The sequence below is a fragment of the Gavialis gangeticus genome, unplaced genomic scaffold (genome assembly GCF_001723915.1).
Source record: "Gavialis gangeticus isolate Ggan-Ray unplaced genomic scaffold, GavGan_comp1, whole genome shotgun sequence".
Lineage (NCBI taxonomy): Eukaryota > Metazoa > Chordata > Crocodylia > Gavialidae > Gavialis > Gavialis gangeticus.
The window spans coordinates 136,181,258-136,206,874 of record NW_017729025.1 but is presented as its reverse complement, the minus strand read 5'-3'; the positions used below and the strand labels follow the sequence as shown (position 1 = coordinate 136,206,874).

General features: G+C 44.0%; 1 protein-coding gene across 2 annotated transcripts in view; it reads right to left on the bottom strand.

Moving 5' to 3' along the window:
* Window positions 1-25,617, bottom strand: part of TRIM66 (tripartite motif containing 66) — a 102,265-nt gene that overhangs the window by 37,846 nt on the left and 38,802 nt on the right. For both annotated transcript variants that reach the window (XM_019519610.1, XM_019519611.1), the window contains 7 exons: window positions 22,181-22,313; window positions 21,012-21,128; window positions 20,201-20,315; window positions 19,035-19,181; window positions 18,489-18,606; window positions 15,587-16,491; window positions 13,872-14,033 (listed from right to left, as the gene is read on the bottom strand). In XM_019519610.1, the coding sequence (XP_019375155.1) occupies window positions 13,872-14,033; window positions 15,587-16,491; window positions 18,489-18,606; window positions 19,035-19,181; window positions 20,201-20,315; window positions 21,012-21,128; window positions 22,181-22,313 (1,697 nt within the window). The remainder of the gene's footprint in view (window positions 1-13,871; window positions 14,034-15,586; window positions 16,492-18,488; window positions 18,607-19,034; window positions 19,182-20,200; window positions 20,316-21,011; window positions 21,129-22,180; window positions 22,314-25,617) is intronic.

Below are 25,617 nucleotides of genomic sequence, written 5' to 3'. Positions count from 1 at the left end.
CACAGCAGTTCAGGGTTCTATTTAGTTAAATAAGAGACAATTTTACAATGTCCTTACACACCTTCCATGGAAGGTGAAAGATAATTCTTAATATATCCAGAACAAAAGCAAGTTTTTCCAGGATAGCTACCCATACCGAAACGCATGAGGCCTATTCTTAAATACAGCTGGAACAGACAGAAACAGGGATGGGTGATCCCATTCCAGTCTGGGGATTTTCAAAAGACAGGGTCCTTTACATTCATTTCAAAACCAGCAATTGGCAGGGCTTTGAATACGTCATTACTGCCAAACAGCCCACTTACAATACATAAATAAGCACAACAGATTGTACTTGTATGGGTACCACAATCTTAAAATGATAAAAAAAATAAGGCTGGAATGGACCACAGCAGTCATCTAGTTCATCCCCCTGCTCAGGGGATCATCATCCCTACCAAAACCATTTCATCCAAGTGCTGGTCCAACCTGTTTTTATAAACTGCCAGTGATGGAGATTCTACAACCTTTCTAGTTAATCTGTTCTACTTCTCTTAAGACTATTACTCCTTATCTTTGCCTACTCTAGGCACAGAAGATCACCACTCTCTTTATGCAACCCTGTTATCAAATCCCTTGTCTTCTCTTCTTCAGAGTTCCAGTTCTTCCAAACTTTCCTTTCATGTCATGTTTTCTAGATCTCTAATCATTTTGATTGCTCTCCTCTGGACACGTCCCAAGTTTCCTACACCTTTCCTGAAGTGTAGTCCTTCACAGGGCCCCACATGAGTCCTGGAGCTCAAGTGAATAGAAGAATAATTTCCTGCAACTACCACGCAGCTCTCCTGTTAATACATTCCAGTGTCTTATTTCCTTTCATGAAACAATAACACATGTTGCTTCATATTCAGCTTGTAGTCCAGATCCTTTTTTGTATTCAGCAGCCAGCCATTTCTCCGTTTGGAGCAGCACATTTGATTATTCTGTCCTAAACACCATACTTAGCACTTGTCCATATGGAATTCCATCCTGTTAACATCTGACCATTTCTCTAATTTTTTATGGTCATTTTGAATCCTAATCTTGTTCTCCAAAGCATCTACTACCCAACTCAACTTGATGTCATTTACTAAGTGTGCACTCAGTTTCATACTCTAAGTCATTAATTGAAGATGTTACACAGTACTGGAACTAAGAAGCCCCATTTAACATCTCCTCCTAGTTAGACATTGAAGTGCTGATTGGCACTTATTGTGCAAGATGATCCAATCAGCTGTGTATTTACATTACAGAAGCTTCATTTAGACGTTCCTTTCCTTGCTTAAAAGAATGTCATGGGAGATAGCATCAAAAAGTTTGCTAAAGTCAATTATGCCTGGTGAATATCTGGAAGGAATCCTCCAAGCACCATTATTTACAGGTTTCCAGCAACATTCACCACTACAAAGAGATTTCCAGTCAGCTTGATCAAGACTGGATCAGAGTGCCAAATCAGAACCAAACAGCTCAAGCTGGTGTACCAAACAACAAAAGAATGCACACTAGAGGTTCAGTAATGCCCCTAGCTCATGCCCCTGTTTTGTGGACAGGACACTTGTCAATGCTCCTCATAGTAAACCCATTGCCTTCCATGACCCTATTTTTCTAGAATGGAGCTTTATTTTCAAAAGGAAGACTAGAGAGAGGGAAGCTCACACACAGGGCTTCCAGGGTATATTTCAACACATGATGACCCCCAAAGCAGCTTACACTGGACCTCTAGGGAGAATTAGCCAAGGACCTGTTTGGCAGTGGAGCCACAAGTGTCCCTGAAGAAATGGAAGTGAAGCAACTAGAATCTCTGACCCGTAAGCAAGGCCCATCATGTTTATTATTGTTTGGGAGAAATTTGGATATAAAGAGGGAGAAACTTCCTGGTGGATTGAGTGCAAAAGTAGGGAGGATTTGAGGTTTGCCAAACATCAGTTAGGGATGGAAGTAACATAAGAAGTTTCCGCAACAGCTTGCTCTCCTTACCCCTTCAATTATGTGTTTTGTGTGGAGAAAACATTTAAATATGTAAACTAAGAGGGACTTTATCATAGTCTTGCCTTAGCTATTCTAACTGCTGCTACATGGTCACACAATTCTAGGGAGTGGTTGTATAAGTTCAAAGGTGACTTTTCCTAACACATTGTCACAAATCAGCATAAATACATTGTTCATTGATTATGATGTAAGAAAACATGGATAAAAATGAAATTATGATTCTGTCTGTGAACTACAGCTCCTGCAGTGGGCAACATCTGGTAATGCAGAAAGTCACCAGAAGTCAGTCTGATCCTTGCAAGTCTCTCTGCAAGGGAGCTGTCCTGGAGCAGTTGGGTGATGTTTTGTGGGAGAGGTTCTACTGAGTGTTACCAGTTTCTGTGCACATAAATTACTGAAGCCATCAATGGCAAAGTCCAAACACTGCGGTTCTTCCCTCTCCTCTGTGTGTTCTGTGGCAGCGGAGAATCTTGAGGGCAATAGTGTGCATTAGTAATCCGCAGATATCATTTAACTGGTGTTGCTTTTAGCAGCTTATTTTCTTCTGGGTCTTTCTTCTCTGTGTGACATTACAAATTTGTCACACAGCAGAAAGTCTGGTCAGTCAGTCAGTGAGGTGAGGTGGTAAAGAAAACTTTGCTGGTCTACCTTGGTAACTTGAGAGATCCCTCCATTCGTTGGTGTGTTGAGTAGTCACCAGGCTCTTAAAAATCTCCTTTGTATAGACTGAGGGAACCCCACCACTGGCTTGGAATGCCAACTCTTTTTGCCATTCAGGGACTTCGAAAATATTTATGTCCTCAAGGGGTTTCTCAGCCTGAAAAAAAATCAGGGAATCCAGGATGGTAAGAGAGGCTCAGCTTCTCCCTAACTCCAAAAACATACCGTTTACAAGCACTTTGCCTTCCACTGTAAGTTAGTGAAAATCTATAAACCTTTAAACCCAGAGAGATGGAATGAACTTACCATTATGGGTGACCAGCCGTTGTACTGTTAAATAGTCATCTGCAAACAGAGCCAGGCTCAAAAATGAGAAAGGAAGACGTGCCAAATATGATAAAAATGGCAGTGTCTAACCCTGTCATGAAGTAATAATTTGGGGAAATTTGTTTGCTACATTTTTAAATAAAGCTGTCTATGGACTCTCTCTCTTCCCAACAACCTCAAGATCTGAAGGCCCAGCCTTCCAGTGCAGGGGCCTTAGTTCACATACATTGCTGCAGAAGGCAAAAAAGAAGTAGATTTTGGAGGATGTTGTCTCAGTCCTACAAAAAAGAGGTACAGATTCCCAGCAACTGCAAGGGGTGCACTGATACAGATTTTTTGGGCCTCCTGAAAAATTGGCTATTGGCCAATATGATCCGATTTCCAATATGCAGCCCAACAGGTTGAAGAGCAGTGTCTGACTGGTAAGTCTGTTGTGGTGGAAGAGGAGGGGGAGGGAAAAGGAAGGGGTGTGTGACATACGGAGCAAATTAAGGTCCCTGCAGTGAGGGAGGGAGTGGGGCAGAGGCTGAGGCAGGCGCTGGCCAGCTGGAGTGGCAGGAGACACAGGGCGGGAGGGCAGCTCCCATCGCTATGCACATCCCGGGAGGGCATGTGGGTCGCGTGGCTCCCTGGATGTGTGTGTGGGATGGGCTGCCTCTGCAGGCTCAGGTCAGGGACAGTGCTGGGCTCTTCCTGGTGGGGGCTGGGCTGGGTTGTGCTCGGGGCAGGCAGTGGCGGCACTGGGAGGAGGAGTTGTGGGGGCTACAGTGAATTTTGGGGTGGCTGCTGCCCTCCCCCATAGCTCCCCTCCCAGCACCGCTGCCACCTGCCCCAAGAGCAGCCCAGCCCAGGCCCTCCCCTCCACCCACCCCCTGACAGGAAGAGCCTAGTGCAGCCCCAGCCCCAGCTCGCAGAGGCAGCCCCCTGGCCCCATGCCCCCCCGTGTCCTCCTGGGGTGTCTACCCCAGCTGGGCAGTGTCTGCCCCAGCCCCTGCCCCAACTCCACTCCCTCCCTCACTGCATCAGTCTTGATCTACTCCCCTCACACACCCCTTCCCTTCCCCTTTCCCTTCCGCCACAACAGACTTACCAGCTGGATGCAGCTCTCCAAGCTGCCAGGCTGCATTCCTGGTCCAGTGCATGCCACGGCTGTGTGCATGCACAAGGCATTTATTGGCCACATCAGGCAAAAAAAAGCTGATTTCCGATATAGTTAATTTTCTTTATATTGGTGCCAATCTGAGATTGGACCAATGTATAAGTGCACCTCTAGCAACTACTGCTGCCATGTGAGGAGCAGGAGCAGAGAAACTAAAGAGATCAATGGAAAGAGAGACCATGGAAAGGGAGCAGGACCAAAAACTCCAGCAGGACTTGTTTTGAACAAGTCCAAACACCTGAAAGTCCCTATGCAGATTTGTACAGGTTCCTAACTGAGCCCCTGCGCAGTGCCCTAATTAGGACCAGTCACCACTGATGATGCTTGTACAGCCTAGGTCCCTACCTGTACCCTGGACAGGATCAGGCAGAGAACAGTTTCCTCTATAGAGAGGGGCTTCAGCCACAAAAAGTAAGTGCTTAATCAGGTACGACAAGCAATACAAACTCCTGTCCCCTGAACCTTTCAACTATTTCCTAGGATTATGGACAGCTCTAATAACAGCAAGGACAAACGATCACTAGGGGTGTGCAAAGCAGGCCATATTTGATTCAGATTCGGCCTGAATCAGGAACAGTGATTTGATTCGTTGATTCAGATCACTGTCCCTGATTCGATTTGGCTGAATCCAAATCTGAAGATTTGATGCTGATTCAGAGAATCACTGATTCAGGCATAGACACAACTTTAAATGTTTTTTCTACATACCTCAAGGTACCAGGCAGCTTGTGAATGCTGCAATGGTGAGGCGGATGAAGCATCCCACAGGAGTGGGGGTGGGGGGAAGGAGGGGGCCTGCATGCTCAGCAGTGGACCTGGAAGTGGACTAGAAGTACCTCCAGTCCACTTCCGGGTCTGCCACCAAGAGTGCGGGGGACCACCCCCCTCGGTGATCAGCCACGGGGGGGATCCTGGGGATCCCCCCAGACCCAGGAGGCACCAGTCGCCGAGCCAGGGGGAGGAGGGGAGATTCCCCCACGTGCTCCGTGGCAGACCCAGAAGTGAACGAGAAGTGCTTCTGGTGCACTTCCAGGTCTGCCGCCGAGTGCGCTGGGGACCCCCCATACTCCTGTGGGACACTCCATCCACCTCAGCATCTCAGCATTCACGAGCCGCCTGGTACCTTGAGGTGTGTAGAAAAAACTTTTAAAGCTGTGTCTATGCCCAAATCATCAAATCTCTCCAAATCAATTTGGAGGGTTCTGATTCAATTCAGAGAGATTAAAGGGTCTCCTGATTCGATTTGGATTCGAAGATTCGGCCACTGAATTAAATCAGCAACCGAAGCTCTGCATAGCCCTAACAATCACTTCTCTTCCAAACAAAAGGGGAACACAAGCAACAGATAGCACTATCATACAAACTGCCTGCATTTTTATGTTGCAAACTGGAAAACAAAAGTGCAACTTGTTAATATTTTTTAAAAAGCAGACTTCCTTGTAGTTAATAATAAACTGGTCCAAATGCACATACTTGTGAGGTTTGTAAAGCTTAGTGTTTCTCTAAGCCACTCCTGCTGCCCACTGAATTGTAAGGCTCTGTTAAAAGCCCCTTCCCCAAAATATTAAAAAACAAACCATAACACGTTACAACTGCATTGCATATCCCCAAACTAGAAATCACAGAGAGGTTTATTCAAGCTGATGTTTGCATTTGGGACATAAATCCAACTTTATCTAACAAAGTCCATAATATTTAGCAGGTGTATGACACCCTTTACAGATTAGTAGTCACTTCACCCCAAAAATCTAAACAAAAACAAGAAGCAACTTAAATTCCTGTTGCATATCAGTACATGCTCTCCAGTTTTCCCAGAGAAAAACAGCACACTCTTTACCACCTGATTACTAATTACATTTGCCATATGTGGGATGGATGTGGATACACAATGCCAAAGTTTTCTTTGTTTCTCTTAACCTTAAGTCTGTATTGCTTATGGGAATATCGTTTGGTTCTCTGAATCGGCTAAGGAGTCCATCAAGGTCCACTTCATGTGAAAATACCTCTAGCTTCACAGACAGTATACATATTGTACATGTCAGTATTCTAATGACTGTGCAGACTGCGTGATCTTTCCTTCAGCCTGCCTCTCCACCATCCCTCCACAGCTGCACAGCATGTAACTGAATTTTTTTGCAGCCTCATATTTCCAGGGCAGCTTCAGCACCACTCTGTTGCTGGCTTTGCCACTGGGAAGAAAACGCATTCCAGCTTGTCCCAGAAGGCAAATACCAGATCTCTTCAGTACCCAAGCATTGCGCACCTTGCCAGTGTTCCTGAACATGCGGACTCCTCTGTGGTCCACCAAGGCCTTCAGAGTCAGAGAGCAGTACCCTCAGTTACCATATTTACTGGTTCCTTCAGGGGGCAGGAGAGCAGGGAAAGCTGTGCAGGTATGTACAAGTGCCTCTCACCCACCCCCTGCCTTCCCAGGTCCAGCCCTCTTACCTGACCCCTGGCCCCACTGTGCTGAGCTTTGGGAAGCACTTGCCAACAAATGTCTCTATACTCCCTCTGTTACTCACAAGGGCATGGGCAGACAGCAGAGCAGCCCGCAGGTGGTTGCACTCTCAATCAGGTACAACTGCCTGATTGGGAACAGAGCCCAGCTGTTTTCTATAAGAACAGTGCTCTGAGCAGCAGAGCCAGCAGTCTGCTGCAAGCAGCCGAGGAGAGAGTATCGTCCGGCTGGAGCTGCTGCTCATAACAGCTTGGAGGTAAGGGCAGAAACTATGAGGATGGCTGGAGGTTCCTGGTCCTGGGGCATGACTTAAAACTACACCCCTTCTGGGGCTGGATGGTGTGGTGGGGCTGCTGCCAGGGGGGCAGTCCCCAGGAAGTGCCATTTGTGCCTCCCCAGTGAAGGGTGAGTGCGGGGTGTCAGAAAGCCTCAGTCCCTACTGCCTTGTGGGTTACTCCATGGAGGGGAAAGGCTCGGGGAGCACACCCCAAAGATAAAGCAAGGGCCTAGGCTCACAGTAAGTCCCAAGGTAGGGCTCAGGTCAGGTGAAGGGATCTGAGGCAGTGCCCAGGCTCACAGCAAGTCCTGAAGTGTATGAAGGAGCTGGCTGTGAGGCTCCAGGGGGGTGGGGCCCTGAGTCCATGATGGAGCTGATTGTGAAGCTCCTGGGGGGGAAGGGAATTAAGGCCCAGCAACAAGCAAGGGATGAGGCCCCAGGGGGGTTGGCCTGAAGGGACCAAGAGGGTCCCAATCTGGGCAGGGAGTCTGAGGAAAAGGGAGGCTGGGAGCCCCGAGTGAGATGGAGAGCCCAGTGTGAGGACACAGGGATTGTGAGCCCAGTGTGAACGTATGGGAGTGAGAGTCCCAGTGTGAGGACACTGGATTATAGACTGGGTGTTAGGCCAAGTAAGTTGAGGCTGGATGTTAGGCCATGGATGCCAGCTGCAAGACATGGGGCACAGTATAAGGGAAGGTTTGGAGCCATGTACAGGTCCTTGGCATCAGGGCAAGTAAATGAGCAGCCTCCCACCTTGTTATCACCTTTGAAATTAATTTAAAGGTGTGGCAGATGAGGTAGATGGGGCCAGTTGAGTCATTGGCCCACCCATTCTCTGAGTTAACCACCCAAGACACCCACTCATTACACACACCCTCCCTACCCTAGCTGTGCGTGCACCCACAGCTTCCCAGGGCTTGCTTACCTCCCCTTGGTCCCAGGGATCACAGCCTGAGACTGCCTCCCTTGAGGAAGACTTCCTAAGCATCCATGCCACCTTCACTTTTCCCAAAACCCCCATTCCTAGCTACAGTACACATGCAGCCTCCAGCCCCTGGGGAGCTGTGCTGGAACCAGACATCTGTAAAACACAATTGCACCAGTGCTGCTGCTTTTCCCTGCTGCCCGTCTTGGATGCAACAGTGAAGTGTGTCTCCACTTCTAATCCAAAAAAAAGTATGTCCCAGATATCAAAAGTTTGGGAAACACTGCCATTATTAGAAAGCCAGCTATGATGACAGGCACATTCCTGAGGCCAACAACCTATAGGTAAACCACCTCTGTAGCAGCTTTGCAAACTTCCACCATGCACCCAAAAGTCCATTTGCTATGACTAACCCAAATGATTATCTGTGAACTTGTAGCAATGTAAACATGGAGAGCGGGAAGTATTCATTGTGCCTTCCTTATCTGTCTGGTAATCCTCATCCATGTCCAGAGCTCTTGCCTATTTTTGTAGTGTCTGAAGGGCATTCTTGACCTTCTCTGAATGGTTGCCTCACCTCAAGAACTGTTGGGCCCTGGTCCTGAACAGCCCCTTCAGTGGACTCATGATTCTGACAACCACTGCTACAGCCATACAACTGAGCAGAATACAGGGCTGGCAAATCTGTATGCCATGGCAGGCTAAAATAACTATCATCCTTGGGGCCTTTAAGGAAAGACAAGATGTCCCTCACTGTACCACAGACCAATTCCTAAAAGGGCTGGACTCTGCATGGTGCTAGGAAAATAAAACATGCCTACAAATACTACCTCAATACACAAGTACCAGTAGGCACCTGCAGATACAGATAACTGGAGTTCAGCATATTTTAGGCAAAAGAGCATGGGTGTGGAAAGAGTAGTTTGCCTGCCTCAACCTCAGAGGTCACACGGAGCCTGCAGATGTGTCCAAGAGTAGACATACCCTTAGTATCTCTCTGTATATGGTTTCCCTAGTGAATGGAGGCTTGGTTCAAGTCGCATGTCTCAAGCTGTGGATTTAGGATATGGATAAATGATCTAGGAATATAAGCAATTACCATTTTTCTCCTTATAGATACAAGGAAAAAAAATTAAAAGGCACAATTATGTCCTTTCAATGATTTCTAATCTTCCACCTTTTCTTTTCTTCATTTTCTTTCTTTCTGTCTTTTCAGTCATTAAGGCAATATTCTGCTCTGCAGCTTACAAAATTCACTAGCAATTACCATGCAGCTATTTGTAAAGACACTTTCAAGTCATGGTTTTACTGGAACCCTGCTCACAAACTATTTCCCCAAACAACTACTAACATGCTTGTAGAATGTTTGGGCAGAAAGAGATTTGTATTTATTTATTGGAGTTATTTTTAATTGCCATGCTAACTAGATCCAGGCCAGAGATACCCTCACTGGTAGCTTTTAGCAAAGTTCCTTGTCATGACTGTAGTGTGGCTTGCATATGTACAGATGCAAATTGCGTTATGCGACGAGTCGGCAACCTATAACCTGCAAGCTGGGCCTGGCCCAGGGCAGCTTGGGGGATGAGCAGTGCTGACCCTGAAAGCTTGCCCAGTTCTGTACATGAAATTTAAACTTCTAAATTACAATAACAGTGAGTCTTGCACAAGAATGCAAGATCATGACTAGGACCATGTGAAATAAAGCAATCCCAGATGATTCCATCTCCTGTGCTAATTGCAAAAGTACCCAATATTTTATTATGCTAAACCATTCATAAATACCTGCATCTGCCTACGTGACTGTATTCTCCTTGGTGACATATCCTTCCTTGATTAAGGCTTATTTTTTTTGGAACAGGTGTTCAATGTCTGCTTGGGGTTTTGCAAATGTATCCAGAGACCATTGCCAGTTCAGAAAATTTTGGGTTCTGCCCCACTGTTAGAACAACTACCCAAAACAGTGTCCTATAATCAATGCCCCAAGGTATCCCATTCAGTCAATCAAGACCCATCCCGTTTGACTGAAGTGTAACCTCCAGACTGATCAAAACACTTGCAAAAACAAGTTCACAACTGGACAACCCAACACAGGATCTGAGCAGTTAGGAACTGTAACATGGTGGTCTCGCCCTACCTGCTTCGTTCTGACTTTAAATCGACCAGCTACCGAAGAGGAATGTTTTGAAGCTATACAATTGAAGAGTATAAGAATGAAACAGAGTTGCTGACAAAATGCACTTCCAGAGAGAGAGAGAGAGAAAGAGAAATCACCGCAACATTGTAACCTGCACCCAGCTGGTCACTCTCCTAGACAGATTCAAGCCTGGAGAGGGCTGTGGAGACTGAAACCACTTCCTGCTTGTATTGGTGAGAAACACTACTGCAGCTAATAGATACTGGACTTTTGTGATAGCTCACTTGTTGAGTCTTTTTCTGTCATTTAGTTTGATAGCTTGTTTGTGGTATAGTTATTAAAGCCTCTCTCTCATTAATTGAGCAAGGTGTTGTGTCAATCCTTAACTGCACTAGGTCTGAATTCCACTTTTAACTGCAACAAGCCAAACGCTGCAGCTGGGCACCAAGGAGAACTGTAGGTCTCCAGGGAGTCACTAGTGCTGTTAGGGTGAAGTCCATCAATGTTGTTACAACTCTATTAGTGTTATTCAGGTGGTAGGTCCCTCAGTTTGGATGGTCTGTATATGCTGTCAGGATACTATGGGTGATGATGTGTCCTTAACAATGTCATCATTACAAGAAAGACCGCAGGCTTTTGTTCTTAGTGACAAAGAGCTCAACCAAGTTACAAATGAGCCTAGACATTAACATCCATGACCAGCTGACCCATAATGCTAGCTGGGTAATTTAGAGGCATGGTGCAGGCATTCATATAACCCCTAAGCCCCTGACCCCTTTTTATACACCAATCAAAACAACTTCATGCTTACAGCATACAAATCTTAGTTCTTACAATTATTAAACATCTTTAGGTGACTTCATTTACATCCTACTTCTCATCAGTTAGCACAGCCTTCCCATTCAACAGGGATACCAGTTTACCAAATCACTCTGGGTGCCTGTACATCAGCAGGGAGGCTTCTTCTTCTCTGTAGTGCATCAGAGCAGACTCAATTAATCAAGACCGCTGAAGCATGCTAATTAGCATGCTCCGGCCATCCTCTGCGTCTCGTGTATCAGCGTCCCCATGATTCAAAATGACGGTGGGGGCATTTTAACTAAAGCTCATTCAACAAGCTTTAGTTAAAGTGCCTCTGCCACCATTTTGAAGCACAGGGACTCTGATACGTGAGATGCTGCCAGTGCTTTAATTACAGAGGTTCTCAGAGCCACTCTAATTAAAGCACCCTCTTTCTCCCACCCCAGGAGCATGTGTAAAAACACCCTCTGTATCTGGTGTCCTGACTGGTCTTATCCATTCAATCTCCATTTGTTAGCTTTGGAGGCACTTCTAAAACTAGTGAACTACTTTTCCAGCACTTCTGTGTAACCAATACATGGCATGCCTAGTTTTGTACATACAGGCCTACTTCAGTTCAAGCTGTTTATCAGAGCCTCTGTGTGATTTATATATGAACTGATTGTGGCAGGACACTTAAGGCACCTGCCACTAAGAGGCCAAGTAGCTGGCTGACTCAGGGAGCCTGCAGGTGGTGGCTAGGGCTGATTGAAGGGTGTCATCTGCCCCAGGAGGAGGGATGGGCTTAAGGCAGATAATAAGCCCAGGCCCTGAGCAAAGCTCGCAGTGAAATCTTGGAAGCTGGTGAGGGAATGTTGCCCAGCAGAAAGGCTGCAGCTCCTGCACGACAGCAAGGAAATAACAACAAGTAGTCTGGAAGTTTGGGAAGAAACTATGGGTGTGAAGGAGGTTCCTGGGGACCCAGTGTGGGGTCCAGAGCTCTGAGAGAGAGGGCTGAGTGGCTGGGGGCCTACTGAGGGGTCTGGGTGAGCCTAGAGAGGAGCTGTGGGTGAGAAACCTATAAAGGGGTCTGGCTGAGTCCAGAGAGAGGAGTTGAGGGTGAGGCTCTATGGAGGGGCCCCAAGAGGGCAGACCCACAGAGAAGAGACAGCTGACAGCGGAGGACTGATCCTCAGAATCTCAACTGGCCTGTGTGAGGCGAGGGCCCAAGAGGGGTCAAAAGGCTGAAAGAGACCACTGCAGAGGCTGCCTGAGCCAGGGGAGCCTGGAGATCTCAACTGGCCTGAGGTGGGGCCAGGGCCTAGGATAAGCCAAAAGTCCATGTGTAGCCACAGCCCAAGAAGAAAGGGTCAAGAGGCATTCACCCCCAGAAGAAGATGGCTAAAGCAGTGCCATCTGAGGAGAAGGGTTTGAGGAAAAGGGGTCCAAGAGATTGAACCAGGCTACAAACTTCCAGGCTTCCTTGCCCTAAGAGAGGTGAGGAAAGAGACTGAAAAACCACAGCTCAGGAGAGGCGTGATGCACCAGAGGGAGCCCAAAATGGGTCAAGATAGTTAGAACAGGATGGCCTAGAGACTGGCCCTAGATAAGACCTGAAACTGCACCCTACTGGGGCTGGTTAGCATGGTGCAACAGCCTCCATGAAATATCACACATGGGCCACGTGAGGGAAAGGCAAGTATGGGGAGCCTAAAAGCCTCAGCTCCCACTGCCTTATGGATTACCCCATGGTGGAGGAAGGGTAAGGGACCACACCCTGACAGAAAAGGAAGGGGGAAAAGTGGGACCAGACGGGTCCAGAGGCCCAGAGAGAAGCCAGGAAAGGGCAGCGCCAGATGAGTCCAGAGGCCCAGAGTGGAGCCGAGAGAGAGTAGGACCAGATCAATCTAGAGCAGAGGTAGACAACCCCATTGTGGCGCACAAAGGCATTTTGCTTGGCCCTCGCACCTTGGGGAAGGTGCCAGGTCTGTGCTACCACAACAAGGATCAGGACCCTTGCAGCTCCCCTACCGTCTGCCCCAGTATGCCAGCATCTTAGAAGTTGAGGTTGCAGGTATTTTTGGCACTCTGACCAAAACCACCGCCAACCCCTGGTTCAGAGGCTCAGAGTAGGACCAAGAGAGAGTGACATCAGAGTGGTCCAGAGGCTTGGAGTGAGACCGAGTAAGTGAGACCAGATGGCTCCACAGGCCCAGAGAGAGGCCAGGAAAGTATGGGACCAGAAGGGTCCAGGAAGAGGCCAGAAGGGGTCTGGCAGCCCAGAGAGGGGCTGGGTGAAAGACTGAGGGGTCTGGCAGCCCAGTTTGGGGCTGAGTGAGAAGTCAAAAGGTCTGAGGGTCCAGAGAAGGGCTGTATGACTAATGGGAGAACATGAATGAGAATGACATCTTTGAGTCTTAGAGCGTAGTGTAGGGGTAGAATGGAGTCACACAATTGGCTCATAAGACTTGACCACAAATCTGGTAGTTATTACAGTAAGACCAGGGCAGCCTCCCACATTTTAATAACAATTACCATCAAGGCATGGAGGACAAGACAAAGATGGACTGCCCATAGAGCAGGGTACAGGAAAATGTGTTGGCCTTGAGGGGCTTTATGGCTACCCCTGGAGATGGTACTCTGTGACACTGAACAATTGTTATACTAATCCATGCTCTAATGAAGCTTACAGGGGCATTCCCAGGGTCCTACCACCTGCCGTATTACATCTAGTCTTTCTGTAGCATCTGTTTCTATGAAGCCACAAAAGGTAATCCTTTCCATTGTCACTATCCATGTGAACTGGTGGTAAGGGTAAGTACAGGTGGCTTGGGCACTATGGGAAGGCGGAGACGGAGAGCGAGAGAGAGGGAGGAGTAGGGGCAGGAATATACAGCCTGCAGCAGGTGGTCAGGTCACAAATGGCGGTCTGCAATAGCAAAAGATTGCTGACCCCTGAGTACGTTGTAATCATTGTTGAAAATGGCCTGATTACTTTCAAACCATTATGCTGACAGAAAACATGCCACATATTTAAACCCTCCAACTTCAGTGTAACCTTCAATGAAACCATCACTGACCATTCAATACTATCAAAGCATGTTTTCTTTTAACAAGATTTTTGAAAAAAGTGGCACATACCTTTCTCACTGGATTCAAAGAAGGATGTTGCAAGGTGCTCTCTGGGGAATTACTGCCTGCACTGAATTCTTCAGATAATGGTTGTGACACTGCTGGCATAACATTCCTATCGAGTGGAAGTACTGGTTTTTGACCATCTAGTTCAGCAGAATCCTCACAAAGCTATAATGAAAGGATTAGAGTTCAATGTTTTCAGGGACTCTGATCCAATAATGGTAGCAAGATCACATCAGCACATTGTATGAGGAATACTCAAACTCTAAAACAATACTGTTGTTTTAAAAATACTAAAAGTAACTCTGGATAGACATAACTAAATAGAGAGGGATAACCAGAAGAGATAAGTGATATCTAATGCACAGAACTCAACAAAGCCTAGATGGATGGGCTAAATCCCCGCTATTCATGATGACAGTTAAACTAATGAGGGCCCAGGGGGAGATGGACACAGTGGGAATGGAGAAGAGTTTGATCAGTGAAAGAATCAAGTCAATGCAATTCATATCTGTGGGAGATCTGTCCAATTCCTCACTGCCTTCTGAATGCATTAGAAAGGCCATCTCCTCATGCAAGCTTTGGCCTAATTGGGAAATTCTTAGACATATTAAATGGGCAGCAACTACCAAGTTTATTCCATAATCAAAAGATACATCATTATATAATATACCATATAATTCTGGCTGATAAAGGAAAGGGGAAAATATGACTCATTTTATAGGATTCTAATGTATCATTAACTAACAGGGTAACAGTTGCCAGAACAGCAGCTATTAGTAGAGTGGAACACAATTCTCAGATTAAAGGACCATATTCCTCCTTTCCTGTCTTTGCATTACTTGGACAAAACAAATGGGCACCTTCCTCAACTTAATTGCTGCCTGGAAAAACAGGCTGAGGTGGGATACATGATTGCTGTAACCCAGGGGTGTCAAACTCATTCGGCCCTTCAGAGCTGGATGACTGGCACAGGTCCTGATCAGGCGCACAAACTGGCCCCGTGTGCCAGATCCAACATGTAGGGCGAGCCTTGCATGAACCTCCCAGACCAGCTGAAGCACACACTGCATACAGTAGGCATCCCAGACCTGCCAGAGAGGACACCACATGCAGTACGCATCTCAGACTGGCCAGAGTGGGTGCTATGTGCAGTGTGCATCCTGGACCAATCAGAGCAAGTAATACATGTAGCATGCATCCTGGAGTGGCCCTGTACCAGCATGTATGGTATACAGTATGCGGTCCACTCCAAGACTCTTGGGCCAGCTGATAGGGCTCCACGGGCCTTTGACACCCCTGCTATAATCCAGAACTGATATTGTTTTGACTCAACTTTGTTTCTTTAGCTTACATGTAGGACTCTGCCATTTCCTGATATTACACAGAAAAAGAAAGCATCTTTGGGACAAGCATTGCTTCTCATTGTGCATGTAGAGCACCTAACACAATGGAGTCCTGATCAAAGGCCTCAAGCCCCTACTGTAACACAAACAAATGATATCTACACAAAATGATAACTAGTCCTACAATAATTATTTTTAACAAAAATATAAAAAAAGTGATATCCATGGAGTAACATCAAGCTTAATTAATACATTAAAAAAAGAACTCTAACTTGCAACTATCAGGGCTGTGGAATCTATGGTAACATCTAAGTTTAGCATCTCTGTCTCACTGGCAGAGCAAATGCAAAAGTGATAAGTTTTCAAAGAACTTACTTGTTGCACCTCATCTTGGATTTGTTGCTGAACCGGGGCTGGTTGCCTCACTATGTAGTTTATCTGTCCAACAATGGTTTGTTGAACATGCTGAGGCTGTTTGGTCTGATTCAACTGTAAACTTGGTTGTCCTTGTGCCTGGAGAAGAAGCTCCAAATCTTTTTTCATCTCTTCCAGTTCAAACTGGTGGTGCATGATATCCAAACTCTGCTGTATGACTTGTTCATGGGTGCTTTCTTTCTGACTTGAACTAGGAGATGGTTGTGGTGGTGGTGGCTGCTGCTGCTGTTGTTGCGACTGCTGCAAGTGGTTAAGCTTCAGCTTCTGGGGATGACCAAGCTGCACTTGAACAGCTGGAGTTTGCAGACTAGGCTGGCTGTGCAACTGCTGTGCATGGCTGGTGTGAATTTGCTGGACATCTTGTGGTGGAATGGTATAAACTGAAGGTGTAGTTTGCTGCAGCTGCTGTACCTGCAAGTGTTTTCCCATCCGTACAGATATGTTCTCTGGCTCTGGCCGGGACTGTTGCTCTAGACCAGACTGCATGATTTTCAAAGACTGTGGAGTACACCTCTGCTCTTTTTCATGTTGCTGTATGTTGTATTGCTGTGGAAAATGCTGCTGCGACTGCATTTCAGGAAGTTGTCTAAAATTCTGGTGATGGTTCATGCTTTGATGAGGAAGTGGACCTTTATTCATGTGAGGTACACTGAGGCAATGTGAACAACATACTGGTGTAGGGCACTGAATAGGGACTGGAAACTGATGTGAATGATTACTGATAGGCTCAGGCTGTGGCGCTGGTGAGTGATGTCCATGATACAATGGGGTGTGTAATCCCTGAGCACTCCCATAGGCTGGGACATCTGAATGAGATATGTGTCCACCTTCCAAAGTTAAACCTCCTGTAAAAATAAACCAAAAAAACCCCCCAGTAAATTTAAACTTTAGTTAAACTTTCTCTGAAGGTATATGCTATAGGTATGGCCTATAGCAGAGGAGGATGAGAGCTTTCAGACTGCCCCTTCTGTGTCACTATGTGGGGAACAGGAGGAGATCATATAAACTTGTTGCACAATCTCCATTCTACCCAGGAACTCCTACACTGATTGGCCAAGTGGAAAGTCATCGCACTGGTACAAAGATGCCACTAACTGGGAAGAATCAGGGCTAGTTTTGTTCAAAACAGTATTTAACATAAATCAGGCAAAGCCAAACCTTCTCAGTTTGGCACAAACATCAAGAATGCTTACATAAATGACATTTTTTGCATGATCGGACCCCTGAAAGTGCCATGACATAACACACATGCAAGGCTGAAGAGTGCTTTTTAAACGGCTGATCATGCAAAATATTAACCCACATCAAATCAGCTACTAGATTAAGGTACTCAAAAGCAGAGCATCTTAGGGAACTTGTGTTCCCTTGAGGGTTAATTTTTTGCATAAAGGGTGGGGCTGGGCTGGTGTGCACCAACCCAGCCCCCCTCCAGGGCTGTCAGCAGAGAAGGGAGGGAAGGGAGCAGCACTAAGCTGCCAATTGTTTTGCCCAGGGTGAGTTAGAGGGGGAAGGGGGTAAAATGGAGATCCCTCTCTTCATGCTTCCCCCAACAGCTACCCCAGTTGGGGTACTGGGGGGAACTGGACCAGGCCCTTGAGATGAGGGGGTGCCATTCCACCCCCCTCCCCACTGCAACTCAGCCCATACAAGAAAAGCCAGCAGCTGGGTGCTGCTCCCTTCTCTCCATCCCTTACTGACAGCTCTGAAGCTGGGGAAAGGAGCAGTTTGACAGCCTCCTCAGAGGCTACTGAAGTGCCCCCACCTGCTGGCCAGGAGGGCCGGTGCAGGTGGGCTCAATTCCACCGCCCCACCAACCCAACAGGGAAAAGTCTGTTGGGTTGAGAGGCAGGGGGGCTCTAACTCATGGCACTTTGTATAAAGCACTATGAGTTCAACCACAACCCCTAATGTCTGTCGGCCCACCAAGTGTTACTACAGTACATATCATTTCTATGTGATAGCATATATTTATGTTCAATCAAATATGGTATAAGTTTGAAACTTGGTGAATGCCTTTATTTAGTTGTGGCTGAGTGTATGTACTCTAATAAAATTCTTAATTAAAATTTTATGAATGGACAGGTCCATCTACCCTTAGACCATTTCCCACTCAGAGTAAATATGCAAATAACGAGGACACGATCACATAACAAATGGCTAGCAATATTATTGAATAAATTGAAATGTCAGTGCCTAATTAAATAAAGCAGCTCACATTCTGTATAGAACACTTACAAAATAAAACAAAGGACGGTTTCTACAGAACTCATAGCACCCCTGTATCTTATAGTCCTCTGCACTCTGAGTTGGTTGGTTTCTGTTCTTTAACCACTGTTGGTGAAACTTGCATAGAGGCCCATAGTCTTAACCAAGCCAAAGTAACTTCAGTTCTGTAGTTTATTATTGCAAAGGATCCCCATGACCAAAGGTTCATATTTTGTCCTAACCTTATCTAACCAAGTCAGAATCACCTCTTGGTCACCTCATATTTTAAGCTGATTATATACTACTCTAATGAATATTGTGTTTAAGTATTTTACATCTAGAGAGCTGAACACCTCCACTTTTTTTAAACAGATCGTATACTGCAAGTCGCAGTATAGGGATATTTAAAGCTTACCTTGTGCCCTTCATTCACTTCTAAGTATTCCAGGTGATGAAATAGTGTCCATGTCCAATAACTATTTTACATTTATTGATCCCTTAACAATTTCTTAATTAAGCTAAAAAAAAGCTAAATTTGACCAGGGACTTTTTTTTTTTTTTAAACCTCCGTCTCTTTGTTGTACAATTTTAAGCACTTACCAAATAAGCCATTAGAATGCTGCTTTGTTTTCCTTACCTAAATTGGAAAGTTGTTTAGTCCAGAAAGAAGGGTCCCAAGTAAATCTGATCTTCAAAGGAGGGCCTACATCTGTGCTACAATCTGTCTCTAGTAAATGCTGTATCTGAAACACAATCTGGTGACAAATCAAACAACCACCATTTTTTAGTGAATATAAAATCAATAGAGTTCAGAAATCATCACATACTTACAGTGGTTATTGGTCAGGAATAAATACAGCCTAATGATTAAACTTGTACTCCCAGCTGACATTCATGTGCCCCACAAAACATTTTCTATTACAGGTTTTATTTGCAAGGAACAAGAGACTTCGTTTGAATCTGGAGTCACTCTAGCTCACCAATCTCATGTTATGGATGCCTTGGAAGTTTCCATCTCTTTAGGGCACCTCAGTCCCTGATTTAGTTTCAAACAATTCAAGGTAACTTTGTGAGATTTCCTATCTTTTTTCTTTCTGATATTCTATTAATCTTAATTCCATTCCTCTGCCTGACCCTCAGTCATTGTACCCACTGCACAATTTCACCTCAGTATTATTCTTACCAGTTCCTTACTGAAGAGAAATGGAATGTTGTTTTTACTACATACGGCCCAGTTGATAAAATTTTGCACATGTTCAAACTGCCGGTTTAAAACAAAGATGCCTTGAAGTTGCTGCTCCAGTTTCTGTTTCCTTTCACTTGTGATTCTCTGGTAATAATAAAAAAACTCATTATGCTCTGTATGCAACTGTCAGCACCATTTAGGCATACTTGGACACACAAAGAGTACATGGAAGTCACTGCCTGGATAAGCACTTGCTGAAACTCATGCAACTTCTTTGAAACAACAAGCAGAAAGGGATAGCAGAGATGGGTTTTGCCTTCTGCAACAAACCAGTCTGAATTCAGTGGGAGCAACAACTAGACAAGAAACTGGCTGTACAGCTATATCAGGGCCAGAGTGTACCAATCTAGCTCCAGTCCATCTCTTACTTTGGTACTGAACCAGCAAAGCACTTTAGCATATGTTTAGCTGTTAGCCCATAAGCTATAGATAGTTTAGACTGAAAGGCCGTTGTTGTCAAGATGCCTGAAATCCTAACAAATCACCTTAACATTTAGTGATATTATGGTGGCAATACAAGAAGCTTTTCTTTATTGCAAGACTGCTTATTCATGGCTAAGTCAAACACAATTATCAATAGTTTCAAAACCTCCTTGCAAATTCTGATTGCCCAGCCTTTGAATACCCAACTATTACACTCAAGGTCTGATTTTCAAAAGCTCCCATTAACTTCAATAAGAGTTTGTGTGCTCAGAACAACTGAAACTAAGGTCCCATGTACTTAAAGCTGAAGAACACCAAATTGCAGACCACTTCCAGAAAAGTGAAAAAGTAAGTCTAATTTCCAACAAGAAAAAATAGATGTCTTTATAAAACTCTACATTTGTATACTAGAAAAGAAAGTGTGGCCCTTTTGTGGATTCTGTGCATTTTGCCAAGCCCAAAGACAGTAAATAATATGCCATTTTTCAGTTGTTTTTCTTCCGCTGGTCTCATACAAGTACTTTTTCTTTCCCCCTCAAAACTGAAACAGAGACGCACTGGAACGTTCACAGGCATGTTCATTCTGCTGGCTAGCCTTAAAATTTAAGTTGCCAAAAAGATGGCAGACAAGATCCTTCAGTAGCCAACTTTTCAATATCAGTAACATTACCCTCACTTACCTCAAGTTGCTCTAGAAGGGAATTTGTTCGCTTATTGATTTCATTCATCACAACCATCTTGGCCATTTTGATCTGATTTTCTACTTTTTTGTGCAAATGTTTTACTTCAAATAGCCTGTGAGTAAAGTATACATGGGCCTCGATAAATTAATCAACATTCCATTTATTCAGTGTCTTGTACTTATTAATTACAAGGAAAATGCATTTGAGTATTGTAAAAGGACTAGGAGCCAGTTCTCACTGAAGCCAATCAAAAGATTCCCACTGACTGAAGAGGAGTTGGATCAGACTCTCAAAATCTTTTTTCTAAAACTGTTTAACAAAGGCAAGCACCAAGTCAAGAAACCCTCCCATAGCTCAGATAGCAGTTAACAACAGATAAGCAAACTAAGTGACAGTCTGAATTAAACTGCTTCCAGAAGAATTATAATTCTACATTACAATAACAGTGCAGGGGGATTTATATGGTTTGAAGGCTTTAAAACTTATATAACTCTTCTATTCCACTGACATCAAACAAATACAGGAAGAATAACTGATAAGTTTATGTAATGAACTTTTTACCTATAGACCATTTAATTTACGGCAGCTTTAAGTATTTTCTTGTTTGCTGGTTTCTTACAGAACATATTCCCAGATTTTGTTATGAGTATTTCTGATTTCTTCTTGTTTTAAGTTCAACAATAGCAAGAAATCATCAGAATCTACAACCAATGGGCCCATGCCCCCAAGGCCTCCCACACTTCTGCAGTACAGAGACATGGCATCTTTGCCTGCTTAACTTCCATGAAGTAATTGTTTTAACAATTACCTGTCTTCAATCTGCTTTGCTGTGACTTGAATCCCAGTTCTTTTCTCTTCCACTTTTGCTGTCACATTTTCCAGAATAACTCTCTGATTTTGCAAGGCCTCGTCAAGATGCTTGAACCTGGGAAAGGAAGGCAAGTTTTCACACAGTTTTGCCTCCAGCTCCTGTTCATAAATTATTTACCATGAAAGAAAAATTATGCTATAAAACCTTGCAGCTTACTAGCCTGGACACTACTACCTGAACACTGCTAACATTTTCTGAAGGTGTCCAAGTGGACCTCACTGTGTCATTAACACCACCTGAGCATTCACAAATGTTCAACAGAATTTCAACATCTTGTATTTACACATGCACACTACAAACACCCAGGTCCTCTGCACAAACACAGACTTGTGACTTGGGTAAGTCATTTTAGCTGCCCATATTTACTCCCTAGCCATTTTCCAATTCCTGTGTTACCCCATCTTCCATTCTTCTCTTCCCATCACACACCTACTATATCCCTTCACATCCCATCCACTGCTGTCCAAATATTACTATCCAAATGCAGGTCACAGACTCATTTGGCAAAAATCTCCTTTTTGCTTTGAACTTACAACTTCCCACAGCATTCACACTCACATTCTAACAATCCCAATTAAATCCTCAACATTACATTTGACCTCAGAGTTCCTTGTTAGGCAAAATGACACATCATAAACAATTAAATAATGTCTCTTAGTGAAATATCTTAATTAGGCTGAGGCCAAAATTCAGGTTGTGCATTTATGAATAGCTGGATGTCGTAGGTGAGTGGTGAGAAGAGAAGCAGGGACCTGGGTGATTGTAATAGCCAATGTGCATGTGTAAGTACAATATGGGCACCACTGGAAATGTTGATGCACAACTGTGAATGCTCAGATGCCATTAAGGATAGCTGGTTAGATGCTGGAGTTAGAATAGCGTGTGTTAAGGAGGGGAAGAGTCTTTGAGTGCATTTGAATATCATGCCATTTGGGGGCAAGGCTCGAGAACTCAGCTTGGTGTGTCTGTCCAGGTTACATTAACATCTGATTTCCTTGCTTTTCAAATGCGTGTGCTGGAAATGCAGTTAAGAAACTTCAACTACAAGTTAACTATGTTTTTAGGTGGGGAATAAATAGGGACAGCAATCAATTCATATTTGATACCTGTGTTCCTTGTGTTCTATCAGAAGGCAGCTACGGCAAGTAAGAACATCACAGGTTTCACAGAAGAGTTTGAGGGGCTCTTGACTGTGCATCGGACAACACAAAGTAAATTCACTTGCTCCCCCTTCAGTTCCTGGAGAATATAAAGCAATGGAGTCACTGGACATGAACTGCAGCTAAAGCTCAGCAAAGCTGGTCCTATTCTACCTTTTATCTATCACAATGGAACCAACTCTCATCATTTTAATACAAGTTTCTGGGTGTTAATTTTAAAAGACCCAGCTGCTACAGTCATGTGATTACATGAGACTGAGCATTCTTTAAAAGAAACAGAACAAAACAAGTGCATTCACATACAGCCCTACTAGTGTAGCTTGAAAATATTACATTAACGTACCCTGATGGCTCAGAAAAAAGGTGGCAAAGAAACAGAACTCAAGCAGTTTTAAGTCACTCATGATTTTAGTGACTTGACGTGTAATTTTTTAATTCCTTGGCTTTGCAACACAGATACTGCACTTAAGAAACTCATTGCATTCAGTAATAGAGATAAAATCAAATGAATTCGAAGTCACAGAAGAAACAAGGAGAGAAATTATTCTTAAAAAGACATTCCTGTTATTCATTGAATCTTCTACATAAACACTGAACCTGAACATGACTCAGAACTTCTTCAGCTTGTGGTTACTTGTGTGCTGTTCTTTTACATCAAAGTTTGCACACGGTAAATAAACATTATTGCCTAAGAAAGAATAAGAGATTATGCCTCCTAAGGGAAAGGCTGCTTATATAGAATCTATTCTTAATTTCTTCCATCTATATACTAAGTTCACCTTATAAAGTAGAGAAAAGTGATGGTTAAACCTGAATGCCAAGTCCCCTTCTCTGGAATTACATTTGCTCACAAGGGTACATGCACTAAACACTTGCAAGTTAACATCTTGTATCACAAATGCTCAGAGCCTTCAGGGGTTCAAATATAACTTGCAGATATTTAACCAGTTCACCAACCATCATTAGATATCACTTCTTCTGTCACACAACCCCTACCCCTATCCTACAGAGACATGAAGCCAAGCAACCTGGCCTGGCAATAGCAGTGCAGTGCCTCCCAGCCTGCTCCAGATTATCCCCAGTCTCTTTGCAGAGCCCCTGATGAGCTATCATAGAACTCCAGGGCTCCATGGAAAATAGTTTGAAAACCATTGCTGCAATATAAATAAATGATAAGAAGACCTACAATGCTATCGTAAGAAAGAAATAGGGCACAGGAGGTTATTGTGAACATCCTTTCATGTAGTTAAGCTGCATGAAGAGTTCTGTGAAAGACTAGGAATTTTTAGCCAGCGTGTTCTCATAATGCACATTTGTCCTGAAGTCAAAGACCTTTATGTTTCACAGAATAATACCAATGAGGGTGGAAAAAAAGGAAGGACAAAGAGACATGGCTCTTGTCAACTCAACAAGGTTTTGTAGCTTGTTATGTGCTAACAGATCCCAAGCTGCTCAAAGCTGGGAGTCTCCCTTATCTACTGGATAAGACCTGTTCATCTTTTGATCATTAGGGTGGTACAAGAAGCTTGGATTATAAAATGGGAGATGTGGATCATGATGGAAGCTCATTTTTACTACATACTAAATTATATTACATGCACCAGCCCTCTTAGTCTCTGTAAAGTGTTCTGATTCAGTGACTCACTGTTTATTTCAAAGTAAACAGGTACAATGTAGTCATGGGGGTTAACTTACAATTACACCCACTCTCCCCTCATGTTTCTGACAGAAGGCAGGGCATGGTGGCACCTTATAAACTATGGAGTTCCAGTGTTTACTGAACATTGATGATTTCATTAATTTTCTTCCTCAGGATTCAAATCAGTATCTCTTTCCATATTGATTTAATGTGTAATAAGATAATTTGTATGATAGATTTTTATCAAAACTTTTTATCTAGCAGCATTGCATAATTCACACTTCAGATCCATTTTTAACTCAGGTGCCATGAATGGATGTGTAATGATCTGACATCTTTGCTCTGGGTTATCACCACATACAATTTTAATAAACAGCATCCAGAGTCTCATGTTTTAATGGGTCTCCAATTTCTGTGCAAGCAGTTGATCTTCCATTAAAAACCTACATCTGTGAAGGCAAATGGTGTGCACATTAAGCAGTGAGAGGTCCAAGGATAATTCTCCTTTACCATATCAGAGTAGAGTATCAAACAGAAAAAAGTCCCCACAGGCTCTACCTGAGTTTTCATGATCTAAAAACACCCTCTAGAAGTCTACAGCTTCATCCCAGGGACAGATAGAAAGCAGTTGACTAAAGTATTTGTATTATCATCACTTTTTGAGTTGAAATCTGTTTCCAACTCACATTCAGAAGGAAACTATCATCTAATTCCCAGAAGCTTATTAGCATTTTATCTCTCTATTACAAAAGACAATGAACACATATTATTTGGGTTCACCATTTCAAAGATGTGTATGCAATATTAACTGTATATCCTGATCTTAAATAGATTCACACATTTGGATCTCTGTGTTACTGAGGAAACAGTCTGAACCTTCTGGTCTTTGAAGACCAGTACGGTTGTAAGACAAGTAAACTTTTAAAAAGAACCTACCTTCAAACATCATTTTGAAATTTGACTTTCACCTATGTTACTGGATTCACTGCTTTGCAAAGATAGAAGAAAGAGCAGAAAGTAGCAAAGAGAAAAAACATTCCAACGAAACAATAAAAACCGTTGCTAGAATATTTATTTAGTGCCAGTCTACCTTCTGTATACGACAGCTTCTTTTTCCTTCCCAAATGTAAAGTGTAGGCTTCCATTTTGCTGTATCTTAAACTAATTCTCACTCTAGTTTTACGAGCTTCAAAAATATCATGACAAATTGACAATACTTTGAACTTCATAAGGTTTGCCTGTTCCTAGTTGCAATGGAAAACACCCAAGTAAAAGAATTCCCCTTCTTCTTTCAGAGACACAACTTGCTTCAGATAGCTCCTTATGCTATCATAAAAATATTCTCTCACTTTTTGAGTGCCCCTCACTTTTGGTATCCTCCCATAGTCATTTAATTAATAATACTGTGGAAAGATTTCATCCAATCTCATGCATTTGGTAGCCATGGTCTCAAGAAAAGCATGTTGGTGGATGTAGTCTTTCTGGACTTCAGCAAGGCCTTTGACACCGTCTCTCACCCCATCCTTGTTAAAAAACTAGGCGACTGTGGCATAGATGCATACACAGTCAGATGGATTGCAGATTGGCTGAAGGGTCGCACTCAGAGGGTGGTGGTGGATGGGTCATACTCGACCTGGGGGGAGGTGGGTAGCGGAGTCCCCCAGGGCTCGGTCCTGGGGCCTGCGCTGTTCAATTTCTTCATCAGCGATCTGGATGATGGGGTGGAAAGTAACCTGTTTAAATT